Genomic DNA, 18483 nt, shown 5'->3' on the forward strand with positions numbered 1-18483 from the left:
TATGGCGGCCTTGCAGTACCTGAAGGGGGCTTACAGGAAAGCTGAGGAGGGACTTCTTATAAGGTCATGTCGTGACAGGACAAGGGGAAATAGTTTTAAACTGGAAGAGGGTAGATTTAGACTAGATATTAGGAAGAAGTTCTTTATGTGAAGGTGGTGAGACACTGGAACTCAAATCATTCTATGATTTTTATGTTGATCTTTGTAAAATAGAAACGTTTTGCTTAGGTTCAGAACAGCTGAACCATATTACACCCTTGCTACTGCTATCCTTGGTACTAACCAGAGATCCAGCAACTCTGGACACACAGGCCACTTCTTCCATGAAACTAAAGCTATATTTAGTTTGTATTAATTTTATGGAACAAAATTTAGTAATAGACTTTAATTTGACAACATTTGTTTGCACAAATAGTGAACTTTCCAGAAAGAATAATTCCAAGCTGTAGATTTTCTTTTTGAAAAATTAGCTATTTTTACAGCAAGATTTATCAAAATTATCTTGGTTTTTGTGACTAATAATTATTACATCTTGGCTTTAATGACTATTCCATAGTGTTTTGATAATGAAAATTGACTAGACTACTAATTTTCTCTCTAAAGCAGAATTTTAAAACAGCAGATGAAACTTCCCATCAATTTCCAAAGTATTTCTTATATAAAAAAGAAACTGAGTAGGATATTGGGTTCCTTGCTATGTTGTAAAATGTGGATGGTGAGAGTGTTTCCTCTTAGATTTTGCTCATTTTACAAAGGACAGCATAGTTTCTGCTGTTGGGGCAGTGTTGAAGGTGAGATGTATAAATTGTATCAAAAAGAAAATAAAATCTAAGAAATAAGTGTTGTGACAAAGTTGCCTACCTTTTCATGAAACATTGGTACAAGTAATGTTTTCTCTTATGAAAACATGCTTGGAGAAGAATCAGAACACAGACAAACTTTTTGACAATGCTTTTTTGCCTGCATTAGCAGGGGGTTGGACTCAACGATCTCTGAGGTCCCTTCCAACCCCTGCAATTCTGTGATTTTCTTTACCTAACATTCTATTTCTGATTTTTACAGCATTGTCAATTCAGCCTAATGATGCCATGATGTACAGACTTAGAGCTGATATTCGTGCTAAATTGGGTTTCAGTAGAGAAGCTGTAGAAGACTACAAGAAAGCAATCAGCATACAAGAACAGACTGATGACATGTGAAAAGATACTGGTTCTATTTACACATCTCTCACACTTTAATTAAAAAGTCCTATGTGCAAGAAATATCTTTATCTTAATATATTTTATACACATTGTATTTTCCTAACTAATATAACTACTTTGTTTCAGCTCTGAACTAGCCAGAGTTATGAAAACAGAATACCATATTTTAATTGTTATGAGTTATAAATTGTTCTTTATTTCTTAGTGGTTGAAAAAACATTGAATTGTTTGGTAAATGAAAGTAGTAGTAATTATAAACAAAAAGCTTGAAATTCTGGTGACAGAAGGATGAGAGATATATGCTACCAACCGGTATAAATGCTTACAGTGATGGTGGTTATATGTTGCCTGGACCATCTAAGAAGTAATAGTTTTAAGGTTGATGGCTATCAAATGCTGGTAACTGCTAACTAGGTCTCACTTTTTACCTTATTGTCCTTCTACACCTCTTCATAATATTCCCTGTTCCCTGCCACAGGCAGTGGCCAGTGTGCAACATAAGCTGTTGTGGTGCATGAGAACTACTCCAAGAACTTGAATTTGAGAGGAAAGTGTAATTCATCCTGAGAGCAAATCTTGAAGTCACGTTCTTCTGTGTAAATGTGTTACAATGTATCAGCTTTGAAGACGAATATAAAAAGCCAGAGTAATACACTATGGGTTTTATTCTAAATTTATAGTTCTATAATATCTAAATATGAAGATATCAGTATGAATCAATATGATCAACATTAAAAAAAAAAAAAACTGTCAGGTTCTACTCACATACTAAATTAAACTCCCCAGTTTTGGCATATTATGGAGAAGACAGCGAAAGGATGGAGCTAAATAGTTGTCTTTGCCTTAGAAAAGTAAAGAATTGACTTTTTTTTTTTTTTTGCACTCCAAAAGTGATTTTTGTTAAGTTGTGTTGTTGAAATGAAAGTAAAAAATGCTGTCATTGATTCGTCATTAAAAAAATCACATTTTATTTTCTGAGTACTTAACACTATGCTTTATGCTGTTTTTGTGTACTCCCTGTTCTTCATGCCTATGTGGTGATTGTGTAGCCAATATAATAGACAAGAAGTTTAGCTTTGTTCTGGCAGCTAAATTTTGCATTTGTAATATCACATTACATTATAACATTTCTATGCTTGTCATACTTATGATGTTTAGGATTGAAAAAAAAAAAAAGTACTGGAAATTGAGTATCACAACTAATGTCTTAATTCAGAAAAGCATTTGACTCTATCCCTGCTCTCCTTGATTGCCCTCTTATCTTGCTGCTTAATACCTACAGTGATGAGACTTTGTACTTTGTAAGATCTGTTATGTTATGGTTGACCGGAATAGATGAAGCAAAATTAAAATGCATAGAAGAAAAAAAGAATCCCCAAGTATTCTATATTTAATTTTTCTTTATTTGTGATTAGTCTTTGTTTAAAAACAGATGTTTATAAGCTAAATTAAAACAGGTAGGGATATTCTATGATGATACATTAATATTTCTGTTTGGTATTATAACATGGGGTATTGCAACCTACACAAATAGATCAAGTATAATTTACAGTGTATACATTTACATGCATCTACATTTAAGTGCATGTTTATCATGGTTGTTGATGCAAACTGGGAAACTATTTACCTGATTTCCTGCATGTGCACAAATCCAAAGTTTTCTTGCAAAGTGGTTTCATTGTGATGCAAAAATGGGGTCTTTTTTCCCGTTTTCCTTCTTCACATTTCTCTCGATTTTCTTTATTATCTAAAGAATTGTTTATTGATGAAATCGTTAAATTATGCATGATTCTATGGCATTTGCCTTTCTTTGATCTCCTTATGAATTACCTGCTGATGGGTTGTGAGATAGCAATGCCCTCATCATGTATAGAACATCATCAAAGTTAAATCAGAATGAAGAGGTCAAACTTTTCCCTTAAATCCTTTTCTTGCAGCATTCAGTGCCGATTTTCTTTAGCTTAACCCCTCTTGAATGTCAAACATAAATGGACATTTATAAGATTTTTATCTTCACATTTAAAACACGAAACCAAGGACAATCAGTTATGACTCACTATTAACAGAATAACTTAAATGACATGGGCTGTTGTTTTCTCTCTTCTCTTGTTCTAATTTTATATTCTGGATGGTATTTCCAATACTTAAAAAGTAAATTGTGTAATTCTGTGGTTGGCTGCATGGAGGTTTTTTTTTTTTTTTGTTTGTTTGTTTTTCCAGAGTTTTTCATCTGTTGCACAGTGCTCAGTGGTGACCCACTGTATTTCTGATTTCATAATTTAGCATCACACTCATTCCCAACTCAGGGAGCATGCTAGATGCTTGTGAAAGATGCTGCGGATGAAGAATATATTTGCACAATATAACAAGAAAAATATATTACTATTTTTCTTTGAAAAATATATTACTATCTCTTCAAATAGTTCTTCTAAATTTTCTTTGTAACATAAAAAATATTTTCTAAACCTTTCTAAAAGTCAGTGGAAGTGTTTTATGTAATAGTACTTCCTTGTCATTTAAAATAAAGTTGCTAATAAGGATAATAGTGATTCTAAAGACCACTGTTCCACTAAATTACAATTGTATTTTGCAGGCTGAACAGTAACACTTGAACTTCTATGTTGGAAGGCACTATGATAGAATTGCTGCAGCCTAGACTTGTCCCAGTTCAAAGTGGGACAGTTACTAAAGTCTGAGATTTCTTCCACTGCTAATAATAGATCCAGTGAATTTTAATACTTGGTACTACCAAAGCAAATTTGCTTTCCTAACTCATTTTAAAAAAAGCTCTTGTCTGTTGTTGTATAGTGGTAATAGCTCTTCCTGTGTTTACAATATTTTCAGTGTAGCTTAATTTTTTTCTGTATTTCTTATTTTGCCCAAAACAAATCCATTTAACCATAGAATCCTTACTTGGAAGGGACACATAAAAGCCATCTTTTCCATCTCCCTGCCATGAACAGGGATTTACACTGCTAGATCAGGTTTAAGTAATGAAGAGCAAAATACATAAGGAATGGAACATCTCTCTTGCTTTCGTATTGCATTTGTATGTGTTATGCTTTACTGTTAAGGACTGCACTACCTGTGATCCAACAGAGCTCTACTTTGCTAAACTAGTTTAGCTGTAATATCAGTTTTCCCATTCGTGTCTTCCCATATCCAGAATGACCATTTTATATACAAGTTATTTATCTAATTTAGACACTGATAATTATTTCAAATAAGAAATACTATTTCAAGGAAACTTGACTTGCTTTGATAATTATTTGATTGTTGTGTTAGAAAAAAACATTGTTCAGTTGTTTTTTTTTTTAATCAAAAAAGAAGAGCAGAAGAATCCATTCTATCTCTCTTTTTTGTTAATGGGATACATTTGATAATGGTCATCAAGTGGATCGTTCATTATCTCCATTGAAAAGTAAAGGAAAGTGATACTTTTTGAAATAAAATGGGAAATGATATTTGGGGAAATTGTGGTGTTTTTTACACGGTCTAATAGTGATAGGAGAAGGGGAAATGGCTTAAGGTTAGATGTTAGGAGAAAATTTTTTACTCAGAGTGCTGAGACCCTGGCCCAGGTGCCCAGAAGCTGTGGTGCACCATCCCTGGAGGTGATGAAGGCCAGGCTGGATGGGGCCCTGGGCAGCCTGAGCTGGTGAGGGGCAGCCCTGCACATGACACGGGTTGGGACTGGGTGGGCTTCAGGGTCGCTTTCAACCTAAGCCTTTCTATGATCCTATGTGCTCTGAAAGAAACAGTGCAAAAAAGACAGTGTCTTAAGCTTTTTTCAAAAGAAGAATTTATGTAAGAGCACCAGCAGATGGCAGCCTGTAATCTCAAGTGGGTGAACTTTGCTGGGAAAGGGAGAAGGAGGACAGATCAGTTATACTGGCATCTGCTGCTCCTTGTTCTGAGGAGGGATTACTGTATAACTGATTGGTGTGTACTAGGGTCTACTGCTTAACTGACAGTATTCTTCTCTTACTTCCTTTTTGGTATGCTATATACAATTATTTTTCAATAAAATAACTACCTCGCAAGATTTTAAGTAATATACAATGTTAATGTTCTGCATTAGTTATGTATTATAATAATATAATATTTAGAGTGTAAATATATATTTACGTGTGTGCATGCTTGAATGCAGACATATAGAGTAATGCAAGTAATAAACGGCACAACTCTTGAATAACAGCTCCATTTGTGTGCTGTTTTTTCTCTCTCCAATTTTGAGGTACATTTCTTCAAAATGAGGCATTCAGAAAAGAAAGGGAAACAGCGTGGAAGCTTTTAACTGCTCCCAGCTGCTATATTTTACAGCAGGTTGCTTTGGATTGTATGCCATTTCTTATTTGCTGTATGTCTATAATTTAGTTTTCTTGCAAAGGGAAAAGTGACCTTTGTGAGTCTCTCTCTCTCTCTTTTTTTTTTTTTCCATTGTCAAAATGGGCACAATGTTTCATTTGTAGAAAGTGAAAATGAAGTGCTTTCTTCCTGAAAGAAAAACAAAAATCAAGTCCAACCAAATCAACTAGCAAACAAAAACAACAATGCAACAGACAGGTTTAACAGCAGTGTGGCAAACAGCTTATTTACAACTCCTAAAATGTAAATTTATAGTGTATAAGCAAGTTTATATTGTACAAAATAGTTTTATCAAGTAGTGTGTGCAACTTCATTTTGCAGTCTCTTAAGCGTATTGTTTACTGACTTTGTTCACGTGGGGAGATAATGTGCAAAGTCTGCAGTGCAAAAAATTAACTGGAAATGCATATGCCATATGAGAGTAGCTTCCCCAGGCAGCCTGCTGTAGTGTAAAGGATGTCACAATGTGCTGGATTTAACTCTAGTCTTGCTAAAAAGAGAAGTCTGGTAAAACTGATGAAAAGCTTGGACATAGCAAAGTGGGGTTCTGCTACTCTTAGAGATCCCTTTTCCTCAAAAATACCAGGTGGCAATGAATGTTGGAGCTATTCTGTGTATCCTTCATCCATACGCCTAGTCACAGATCCTCTTCCAGTGATCATCTATCCTAACGTTTTCAGTCAAGGAAGAGCTAGTAAGTGTTTATATGTGTACCCTAAGATGTAGCAAGTATGTACCTTTTTCCATGTTGAGATGGTCATCCTTGAAATTGAGAACGTGGTTAACTAGAGGAATCCTTAACCACAATGCTATGACTAAGCTTGTCTTTGGCAGCATGCAGTTAATTAGAATGCATAGCTGGTCTGCAAGTAGAGAGAAGAGCCCTGTCTTTAAGAGACCAGCTGAAGGCTGTGTTGGAGAAGTGATCAGGAAATGAAAGTTTATTAACTGATTAAAAAGCACTGTGAAAATCTTAGTTTGTGCTAACATTGTGGAAGACAACCTAAAACTAAAACTTGTGCAAATCTGCAATAGATCAGTATCTCTTTGTGCACAACAGGCAATGAAACTGCCTTTGGGAGAGCACTAACTGAATACGACAGTCATACAATGAGTGATAAAGCTTTTAGAAAATTATTTTTCATGGTGATGTTACTTATTTTGAAAATCCATGTAGTAAGCTGATGATGTAGGTCACGTGGCTGCATTTTCCTAGACTTCATATCAGAGTCCTTTCACACAAATTCTTCTAAGCTTTGTGATTATAGCATTGACCTTTCTGATGTGCTTGTTCATTGTGAGATAAATTCTAATTTATTGTTTGCAAAATGAAATCTGTAATGTATTCCTCCAATGCCTTATTTCATAAAACTATGACAGCCAGTGTGGAATATTAATTACACTGGAGGGAGTCTACATAGTCTTCACAGCCAGTCACTATCAGGACAACTCAAAAAATTAAACTAAGTCACATTTTCACTTGCTTAAAAAGTGGGAATAGTATCTTATTTGCGTGTTTAGTAAGGCTTTTGCTTGGCCCTAGTTAACATGTTGATGAATCTGAGAAAGCCTACCCATACAGTTAGCAGCTGTAAGCTGGGTTTTAATGAGAAATGCTTATGTGTGTCTTTAAATAACCAGTTGTCTCTAGGTAAGTAATTTTCACCTATTTTCAGGCCCTCCAAATAGTATTTTAAATCTGATTAGTGTTATTCAGAAGCCGTGAAGAAAGAAAACCTGCATCATTGAAGATTAGCTCTTTAGATACTATGCTGAGTATCAAGTAGAACCAATGTGCTAAGGTAATATCAATAGGGAGCTAATTAGCTCAAGAGCAATTAGCCTTTTTTTCCGAATAGTAGCATTATCTAATATGCCAGCCTTCCCTCCTGGTTGTTTTCATGAGCTCATGGGGAGAAAGTACATTTTATTTTCTAACAATGCTGTAAACTTGCTGCCTTACTTAATCTCATTAAGTAATAGAATGTTATTTCTGTATCAGGGGACACTGCCAATTTTCAGGTGTTAAAACATACACGTGAAACATTTGGTATGTGCATTTAAAAAGCAACGACAAAACAACAGTAAGCAGGATGAGAGTATAGAAGAGTGTAGAAGATAGAGAATTGGCTTTTTGGAGATATAAATCCCATGGTAATCATCCCAAGCAATGTGAATATGACTGCGCAGTATTTATGCAATAAACCCTTCTTCAGCTGTTGCTCTCAGTCACAGGATGGGGTTCTGGCTTTGCAGTGTTTTGTACAAAAGGACTGGGTCTGTGCAAAAGCAACCTAGCAGACCTATTTCTGATAAGGAGAAGCTACCCTTGGCTGCAGATGTAGAGGACAGCTGGTACTATCTTCTAAGGCTTAAATGGTCTGCAGATCCTGGTTTAGCTGGTGTACTAAGATAAGGAAGTGGTTGCAGCCAGTCAGAGATGGAACTGTGCAGCCTCGCAGACATCCCCATGGCACTTGAAGGCTTCTAGTGGTTACAGCCAGCTTTTAACACCCAAGTTATAACTCACAATTTCTGGCAAACTGTTTTTCGCTCTCCTTGCTATATTATTACATGGGCTTTAAGAGTGTGAGTGTCTGCAGTATTGAGCCGTAATGGTGGAAGTGCATTCACAATGGAAGTGCAGTCCTTAGCACTTCTTTAGCAGTCCTTCTCCATGAAATATTTAACAGTGCATTCTGGAAGAACAGCTGTCCACTGCAGGCCCATTTGCAGAAGTGCTCTTAATTCATAAATTCAGTAAACAGAATTCCTTCTGGCATGGCACAGCAAGGTGTAGCAATTCAAAGATTCTGCCCCAAATAGAAGAGATGCAGAGAGGACTTATTCCTATTTCTGGAGACAGTATGCCTCTTGTCTTCAGAAAGTGAATGCCAAGGAAAGAACCCAAGTGGAGTGTCATAAGGTGGTAACATTCCTCTGATAAAATTGTGCAGGCTCTGTGCAGAAATGCTGGGTTACAAAGGCTGATGTCCGTTTTAGTAAGTGCATTAATGTGACTATCTGGAAAAAGACTGCCCATACTGTGAGGCTGGACAGACCAGCAGAATGAAAAGGAAGACAATTTTTTGTGAACAGTATGTATGTATTGTGAAATATACAGGTCAGTGAAATAATTGTGCCTGTTCAGTTGCAGGAGGCTGCTGAGGTTGTAATGGAGGCATCTTGGTTGTAATGGATGCACATGTATCTTCTTTCTTTCCTCTGTTTTGCTGTTCTGCGCTGATTTCTCTGATATTCATTATGCTATAGCAAAGGCTTTGTGTAAGGTAGCATCCTCTTACAGCATTCAAAAGTACTGAGGTAATCTCAAACACTGCAGAAATGAGAGCTGGACTTGGATAGATGAACAGAGCTCAGTGTTCTAGAAATGCTGGCAGTATCTTCCATCAGTTGCCATGAATAAGGATGACTTTCAGAGCTGCCAGCTCAGTCCAGTTGGAGGGCACGTGGCTACCATAGCTCTCAAGTTCTGGTTATTAGTTTCTCCTTTAACTTCTGGAAAATAACAACAGATGGATTACTTGTTTAGAACACACGAGAAAGCCAACAGTAGAGCAGAGCCAACTGTGCTGATATCCTAATCATTCCCTAATGATCCATTAGTCCTGCGACTGATGTGACTTTGTGTTGTCGAGCAGGAAATTACAAAACACAGTCCAACATGAATGGTGGAGCTTTCCTGCCGTCTGTTCTGGAGCGCAGTGGCCAGGATTTCCCAAAACATTTTCTCTTTAAGCAAAACATAATTACAAAATTAAACAGTTGAGCTTAAAATGACTATTTTCTGTATATTCTCTGAGAGAGAAGGAAACAAGGGTAATTCAAAATGTGATAATAAAATTAGATTTAAATCATTTTTTCAAAAATACCCAAATCTGTCAGAAGGTCATTTCTCATTTTCAAAAGTGATATATATATATTCTGGCACTCTAAAATATTCCAGTTAAGAACTATCTGCATGTTTAGGTGCCCACATAAATCTGAAAATCAGTGATGCTACTTTAACATTTGTTGAAAGACTAGTGTTTTTTGACAGAAGGTTTTTTTATCACAACTCAGACATTCTTTGAAAGCATGTCCCTGTCTCAGTATTCTTGTTTAGATGGAAGCCCGTTGAAATAAAATATCCCATTGACTTTCTATTTTGACGTTTACAGAACAAGTGCTTTGACTTTTGCTTCAAAACAATGCTTTTCTTTTTTGAAAAGCTGTATTTGCTTTACTAATAAGGTTGAAAGGAATATAAATGAGTTAGTAACATTTTTAATTAGCCCAAAAGAAAATCTTAGTCTACCAAAAATGAAATTTAGTCTGGAGTATTAGTTCCAAAGGGGACTTAAACTTCCTCTCTGAACCATATAAAGATTTCAGATTCATTTTACTCTCTCTAAAACCAAAAAAAGTCTAGTTCTCCTCCCAGTCAATGTGAGGATGACTAAGCCAAACTTGAGATTTTTCTTGTGCTATATTTCCAGTCAGTAACAGAAGGCTTATGTTTCCTGACTCTGTTTTCTGAATTTTTTTTGTATGCTTTGGGATCTATTAGTAATGTCTAAAATTCTTTGTTCTTACCATTTCTGTTTTTCTCTGTGCATTCTGTTTCTCTGCAGCAGAATGTAGCTATGGTGAAAGAAATTAAAGTGAGACCCTGTGTGAAGTTTCAGAAAGCTCATAGTTTTTCCCTTTCATCCTCATATTTTGTTTCTCTGGACTTGTGAGGCAGATTTTTGTCTAAAATTACAAGCATAAACAAAACTAAGAAAGATAAGAAAGCTAAGAAAGATAAGAAATTGTAGCGAGGCAAAAAAAATTCTTACATTAGTTTTCTGAAGGAAAGAGTACAAGAAAAGACATAGTGACAGAAACAAATCAAACAGTGAGAATCTCACTTCATAGGGAGAAATATCCATAAGAGAATAAAAACAAACTAATTAAGTTGAGATAAACCCATTACATTTTTATGGTAATGAAAATATTTTTATTTATGAACATTAGAAAAAATACTCCAGAATATAGCATGGTTATTTTCCTTCTTAATTGAATTTTGCATGCTTAATTTCAGCTGCAGTTCATATTAAGATCTGATTAGGACCTGGCAATGAACAATTTAAAGTTTTTGTATAGCTTTTGTTTCCTCAGTGGAAGTTATTTTCGTTTAAATTAATGAAAATTTAAGATTATTATACACATAAATGATGATTGCAAAGACCACCAAGCCTATTTCATGCTGTAGGTTGCATTGAAGGTTGGTGTTTGCCCCTCATTTTCCTTGTGCCATAATTTAGTAAGATTTATAGGATGGAAATAATGCATTTCTATGATCGTACTAAAAAAAGTTAAAAGGAGCCCAATTGTATTTGGTACCATAATGGTAAATGCATGGGGTTTTTATGTTGTTGTTGTTGTTGTATTTTTTTTTAAACTGAAGTGAAACCTGGGGAAACAGCAAAATAAATGTAAGCAGAACACCAGATGTGGAAAACCAGACATACTGGTTACCACTTGCTTTGGTAAGCCCTTGGACCAGGAACTGTAAAGGAACAGCATGAAGAATCAGAAACTTTGGAAGCCCCCATCTGAGAGGTGAGGTGCCTGGTTTTAGAACCCCCAGCTGACCTTGAGCACCTGATGCTGACCTCCCACACTGTGCTCCCCAGCACTCCAAGAGCTCTGAGCACTGAACTGCACAGAGATCCTGGGATCTGCTCTGGCACTGCTGCTAAATTGGACGCAGACAATGTTAAGTAGTCCTTTAATCAAATAACAGTGTTGAGAATGATGTTATGCTCCATGAGAGGTCATATTTTAACCTTTCTTGTAGAATAAAATAAGTCATTATCATTTTTATGTGCAGCTCTTTGCATTTTATGCATTTTGTATAACAATTGTCCAGGGTAAGGTTTTCAAAGCCATTTAGGAGACATGAATTTTATGAGTGTTGTTCTTGTACTGAGTAACTGATCAGGGCTGGGAGATTCCTTTTGGGTGCTGTTGGTTTTGCAAGGGCCAGAATGAACAGTGCTTTGGTGATTGCCAGGGATTTGACTTCCTCCCATAAGCAGGTGTCGGGTACTGGAGATTTATTTGAACTGATTGACTTTGTCTCTGCCATTCTTCTTACTGTTTGCTTTTCACTCGTTGAGTTAATATAATAATACCATTTCTAGGTGGTCTCACTCTTCGCAACCACTAGTACAGAAATTCATGCCCAAGATACCCCTGCAGCAATTTTTGTAAATGTTTTTATTTCCGAAGTGCTAGTAAGAACTACAAATCGTTCACAGATAATTTAAAAAAAAAAAAAAAAAAGAAAAAAGAAAAGAAAAAGACTTAAAGCAGAAACAATAAGCTTATTTTAGGTTGCTTGCAAAATAACTGATCAAGTAACATGGCAATTGTCACTAGATGTTTAACATAATTCCACAAATCAGGTCAGCATTGAGTCTTCTTTCTGAAGTTTCTGAGAATATTTTCTGTCCATCACTTCTGTAAGGACTACTTAATATTCAATGTCTATATAAAAGAAAAAAAGAGTGTTTTCAGAATTTCCATGCCCATTCTAAAGTCTTGCTTATTTGCATAGACACACACACTTCAACATTTATTCTGTGAATGTCTTTTGCAAAAGACTAAGAAATGTATTTCTCTTACAATACCTAATTTACTTTTTGAATACATGAAATTAATTTGTATGATCTCTGACAATACTGCTAACATAGGAGGGTGATTTTCAGTGGAAAGACAGAGTTACCACAGAGTAGACTGGAAGATTCTTGAAAGTGTAAATTTGTCTGGATGACTCAAAAAGGGCAGGCATACAAAACCTTGGCATGAGTCAGGACTAATTAATTTACCACAGCTTCTATCTACTTGTGCTCTTCGCAAGATTTTCAGTCTTTTTTTTTTTTTTTTGGATTCCATATGCTTATGCCCTTATGCCATGAGATGTATCTAAAATTTTTCCAGAGGTTAATTTCTGTTTTTCGTTAACCTTGTTGTGTTACGTGGCAGCTTCTTACATAATAGTGAGGATCTGGGGAAATCCACTAGTTCACTAATTAGGTGAAAATTGGCAGTCTTAGTGCTTAATACCTCTGCCATAAACAGTGTTTAGGGCATTACTGATTCATAGCCTCTGTCTTTTATTTACATCTTTCCAGGGCAGAGTCACCACCTTTATAGAGAACAAAACAAACCCTGGGGAAGTACAATGTACAATTCAATAAATATTATTTGTGTGCTGTTCTGTACAAGAGGAATTTTTGCCTTTGGAAGCTGAATGTGATATTCTTCTAAATCTTGCAAGTTAGAATCATAGAATCATGGGATCGTTTGAGATGGAAGGGACGCTTAAAGGTCATCTAGTCCAAATCCCCTGCAATTAACAGGGACATCCACAGCTAAATCAGGTTGCTCAGAGCCTGGTCCAGCCTGGCCTTAACTGTCTCCAGGAATGGAACATCCACCACCTCTCTGGGCAACTTGTTCTCACTATGTAGCACTCACTAACTTTATTGTAAAAAAATTTCTTCCTTATATTCAGTCTAAATCTCCCATCTTTTAGATTGAAACAATTTCCCCTTTTCCTATCACAACAGACTCTTCTAAGGAGACCGCTTCTTACTTATAGCCCCCCTTTAGATATTGAAAGGCATACCTCTGGTCTCTTCAGAGCCTTTTCTAAATTTTCAGATGTTATAATTAGACACATTATAATAGATCTTCCTTGACATATGGATTTCCTTCCTTTAAAACTTCCCTGACTTATTATGGAATATTGTCTAGTTAAAGTTATCTATTGCAAATCATTTCTTTATTTCTGTTTTGATAAAAAATTTTAGATAAAGAAAAAATATTTTAGATAAAGGACAATCATCACAATGATTAATTGAATTTCTGCAAGCTTTGATAGGTTTTTTTTTTCTTTTTTTTCCAGTCTTACTTTTTCACTTTTTCAGTCTAATAGTGATTGCAATCATACTGAAATACTATGAGCAAATTACAGCACGGCAGTGAGTGGAAGAATCAATTTACCCAGGAGAAAAATAAAACAAGCCAAACAAGACAGTGAGAGCGAGCCTTTCTTTGTACCATGCCTTGTTGTTGATTGAACCCAGAGGGTTACTCTGTTAAGCTCTGGGTCTCACTTGCATTTTCTTTCCCTCCATAAACAGAAACTTGTCAAGTTCCTTACAACCCAAATCATTCTATAATTCTATGAAATCTTGTATAGTCTGTGTGAAACATATGTGACCTATTTCTTCACGTCACCTCTTCTCCCTCCTGTGTCTGCATAGAGGACTCCTGTTGCTTGAGGCACCCATGGGAGAGCAGAGCTTGGGGCCAATATTCTTGGGAACGTGGGGCCACAACCACCATCTGCCACTGCAGAGCCCTTCCAGAAGGCTCCTGCTCCAGCTGAAGCCAACAGTCCTAAGAGTAGGATATTTAAAACTAAGTGAATTTATTGTTTTGGAGACAGTATAAGTGTTTGCAAAAGTGTGTGAGCTAGATTAGGCTGTAAGGACATAACTTTTTCTTTTATGTGCAATTAATAGGGAAACATAGAACCTTCTGCAACTACTGCCTGGCTGTAGAAGCTGCTGTAATTCAACAGTAATTATAATATGTCTGCAATAAAAGGTTTGAGTGTGCACTCATAGCATATACTATAGGAAGTTACTTCTTTGTTTTGGTATGAAATTGCTCACTAGGTGTCCTCACAGGATCAGGACTCAGGATATTTTTTATAAGCAAATTTGGGGAGTTGTATTTGCCCAGTGCTGAAAGATTATGAGCTATAAAGGGGGACCAGTGAAGTGTGTTTGTCTCTGATTCAGAGGGGGGGGGGGTTAGGCAGACAGATGGAAGTGTCCAGATCTGTATCCATTGCTACACTGCAGGTTTAGAACTGTTACGGATTACCCTACAGATAATGATTGTGCAGAACCAGCACAGGAAATTGAGCTAATATAAATAATAAGTTAGTATATAGGTAAAAGTTATTGTAATAATCTTTTTGAGGGTGGGAAAAGTGTGGAGTCATTAACAGGCAAGGAACTAACCAAGAATTAGTAAGCCATCCTGTTCTATATCATCCTGTGGAGGATTGTGTAGAACACAAGAATTACACATATTTCAAGTTGAAATTGTTACTTCTTCCAGAAAATATTTTATGTTCTGCAGAGGTAAGTGCAGATTTACTTGGCATCAACTGAGCAATTGTTCCTGTGTGTCTCTCTCTTCTGGTTCTTAATTCTTTGCCATCAGTATGGCTGAAACTACTCCCACTATAAGGCAGACTTTTATTTGGTTTTATGTAATAGTTATCCTTCTTGGGAAGCCAGCAACCATCTTTTCTAGGCTAGTTTAATGTATAATAGAATTTTCAATTGAAACACCAAAAGTGGCATGACATCAGTTAACATCCTCCACAACATAAATCATAAATGTTCAGTAAAAGTACATATAAGCAGTAATGGACTGTTCCAACTGCATATTTAGAGCTGTTGTCTTTGAAAAGCTTCTGCATATAGCAGCAGCCTAACGAGACTAACTTATTCCTTCTCAGATCCATGCTGAGCTGTTCATTTTTCCCCACATGGGACCTAGGAAAAGGGTTGCTATGGGGTTGCTAGAGTGGCGCTGCTCTATATGAGATTAACACACTTTCCCCATTTTATTTTCACTTCCAAAACAGAGATCTGAGTTGTGGTGTGAAGAACCTTTTTCTATTTGCAATTAGCTACACATAGTAGCATGAGTAGAATTGCCTTTACTTATGTTCTTAATAGTTTTAGTGGTGAAGATGTTTAGGCAGTTACTTGCTAGAAGTGTCATTAGTAAACTGTATCCCACAAAAACCTTTCAGTGGAACATGCTTCTTTTTGTGAGATAGCAAATCAATTGGTCTTCAACTATGCCAAAGATGGTTTTGGCTGGGGAAAAAAAGGACAGGAAAAAAAATAGGTATTTTGAAACTCAGTAACAAAACCTAGCTCAGAATAGGGTAAAACTAGTACTTTTCTGGGAGATAAACTTAGTGTGTAAAGCACTTCGAAGTGCAGACATTTGCATCAAATGCTTTGACAGTCTGTGACTTTAACTAACAATGAACAGCAAAGTGCTTCAATTGCTCACATGGATGTGCTGACCTCCTGCAAAGCATGAGTTCCAGCATGGCCTAAAGTAAAAAATCTTTATTTTCTTTGCAGCTGTCCATTTCCTCATGCACTTTTCTTTGTCTGGAACTAAAATGAAGCTCTGACCTCAGATCCATGAGCTTTGCTTTCTGAGTGCATTCATTATCTTTGCATGGCTTCACTTTTCGCTTTTCAGCTGATACGTTTCCCACTTAGTGCCATCTCCATTCTGTCTTGGGTCAGACTTGTGGGTGATGGCATCCACCTCAGTGAGATCAACCAAATATGTACCATGAGGATTCCACTGCAGGGCACATTGTTTCAGCCACTTTGCCAATTTTGATTTAGAATGGCATTGCTTTTTTATAGTTGTTTGCAGCCAGTGGCAATGTTTTTCTACTGTACTTCTCATAGAACATGAAACCACAAAGTTAAAATTTGTACTTTTCATACCAGCATAAATTGTTTTTTTCCTGTGAAATTCAGCAAGACCCATAAAAAGCAGATGGCAGTAAGTGTTTATGTGTAGAATGTTATTCAGTAAGTGTGAATATTTCCTCTGTTTTCTTATGGCCATGAGCTACAACTGGGCTAAGGTTCTGCAGCAGGATCTTGAGCTCCCCAAGTAAACATTGGACAAGTTGCCTCCAGGCAACAGTGTGCTCTGTTTAATTAGTCATAGGACAAGAGGCACATGGGTAATTTCATGGCTCAAGTATCCTTCCACTATGCCCATGCTGTGCCTTGTAAACATCTGGGCTTTTTAAAGATTGGTTGGGGACACAGGAACTTGTTTAGCACGTTCCTGCATTCTTGTTTCTAGACATGCTCATTTGTCTTGTCCTTCATGGGTTAAATGTATTTGCAGATATGCCTAATGTAGAAATACATGGCAAGTTAGAGCAACTACATAGTGGTTTGTACAGAAATAGAAATGACAAATGGAAGTGCATTGTTCTTGGAAATTGTACTCACTAAGAGGTATCAGGAAGCAGAGTGAAATAGTACCTGGAAGGCAGTTGTGCTAAAGTAAAACTAAATTTCATCATAGATGATGGTTTAATGTTAAAAAGAACAAGAAGTGGAAAATCTGAGTTGTAAATACTGAAACATCCAAACAAAGCCAATCTCAGCCAGCATCATCTGCATGGCTCAGCAGTGAAGAGGTTTGTTGATACAGTTTAAGTCTATGGAACAATTACAGAAAAAGGTCAATGTCAAGCAGAGCCGATTTATGTAAGAAAATACATTTTAAATCTTACTATGAAGTACTCTAAGAAATAGGAACTAAATTAAACTTATCAATAAAAATTTTATTCTGTCAAAGATCTACCACTGTCAAATGAAGGAACTGAGATTTAGCAGGGGCTGGTTGAATCAAGCTTGTCCCCTACTTACTAGCTCGGGCAAGTTTATCTGCATTCACAAGACAGATGTCTTTTCTATTATTTTTGCATTTCTCTGATTGATGCCAACCAACCTGGCACATATAAACAAAAATTTATTGTCTAAATGAGTGGAGGAGAACACTGTCTCCTCAGTGACAATCAGGACAATTTTAACAGCAAGAAAAAAAAGTTCAAAATAATTTTGATAAACTACTAAATATAGTATTGTATCAACAATGGCTGCTAGAAGATGATGCTCTGCAGAAGTTAACAGATATAATTTGTACTTTCTGAGATGCTTAAAAACTTATGGTGAGTGAGTGTTTTAAGACTGAGCTATAGGGAAAAGTCCTGCATTGATCAGAGAACAGACTCACCTGTTGTCTTTTTGACATTCATTCATAAATTTAATCATATTTAGTGCCACACAGTGAGTATTTAGTATATAAATGACAGAGGAAATCAGGTCTTCTAATTAAGTACTTTGGCAAAGACCTAGATTCTCTTCTGATAAATCTGTGTTTACATCTCAATCAATGTTTTCCAACACTTGGAAAGTATTGTTACACATTTGGGTAGAAGGAATGAGGGTGGCATTTCACTTCATCTGCTGGACTCCTAAACATAGCTAGGAACAGGGAAAACTCTTATCTGTGAAGAAGTGCTCAGCCAGTGTGGAATCCCTAGATTACTCTGGAAATGGGGACAACAGAATCCTGGTCTAGAGAAAAGACAAAATATTACATACACGGCCTGCCAGAACTGCAGTATTTTCAAAGCAGAAATGGAAGCAAAAGGAGGCTGTAGATGCATTAGCAACACTCTGAAATAAGTTATCTGAGAAATAACCACAGAAGTTGTAGCTATTTGAAAAAGAAATTAAAAGTCACAATGGAGAAGCAGGGAAAGGCATGCAAGAATGGTCACCTCCAAATAGTTGCAGGCTGAAGAAGCAGTGTTTGGCTTGATGACGAACGCAAAGCATCAACTGACAGACTTATTAAGAAAGAAGACTGAAAGATTTCAAAAAGTGCTGGGACTCAAAGTGCATATTTTGCTGAGTCAGCAAATGCAGGTAAGAGAAGGAAACAGCAATTACTGAAGCAAATTTGAGAGCCTAAGCAGCACAGTGCAGAAAGGCAGATGTAAAGACATGAGTTCTATCTTACTTTCTGTATGACTCAGGGATTCTAAGAAAGCAAGCACTGAAATCTCCTCATGTCAGTGTTGGTTTTTTCTTTTTTACTTTTAGCTGTTAGTACCTTCATATAAGTGAAAGCAGAATTTTGCCTAACTTTGCTGTCTTCAGTTTTGTGTTTTGCACAAACACTGATGCTCTCAGGCACAGCATTTCTGCTA

General features: G+C 36.4%; 1 protein-coding gene across 12 annotated transcripts in view; it reads left to right on the top strand.

The window, feature by feature from the left end:
- The window catches only part of TTC6 (tetratricopeptide repeat domain 6), a 56400-nt gene extending 51001 nt beyond the window's left edge, over positions 1-5399 (top strand). For all 12 annotated transcript variants that reach the window (XM_085225265.1, XM_085225267.1, XM_085225264.1 and 9 more), the window contains one exon: positions 1063-5399. In XM_085225265.1, coding sequence (XP_085081391.1) covers positions 1063-1199 — 137 coding nt within the window. In that variant the 3' untranslated portion in view covers positions 1200-5399. The remainder of the gene's footprint in view (positions 1-1062) is intronic.
- Positions 5400-18483: the final 13084 nt, after the last annotated feature.

Source organism: Meleagris gallopavo, chromosome 5 (genome assembly GCF_905368555.1).
Source record: "Meleagris gallopavo chromosome 5, MGAL_WU_HG_1.1, whole genome shotgun sequence".
Lineage (NCBI taxonomy): Eukaryota > Metazoa > Chordata > Aves > Galliformes > Phasianidae > Meleagris > Meleagris gallopavo.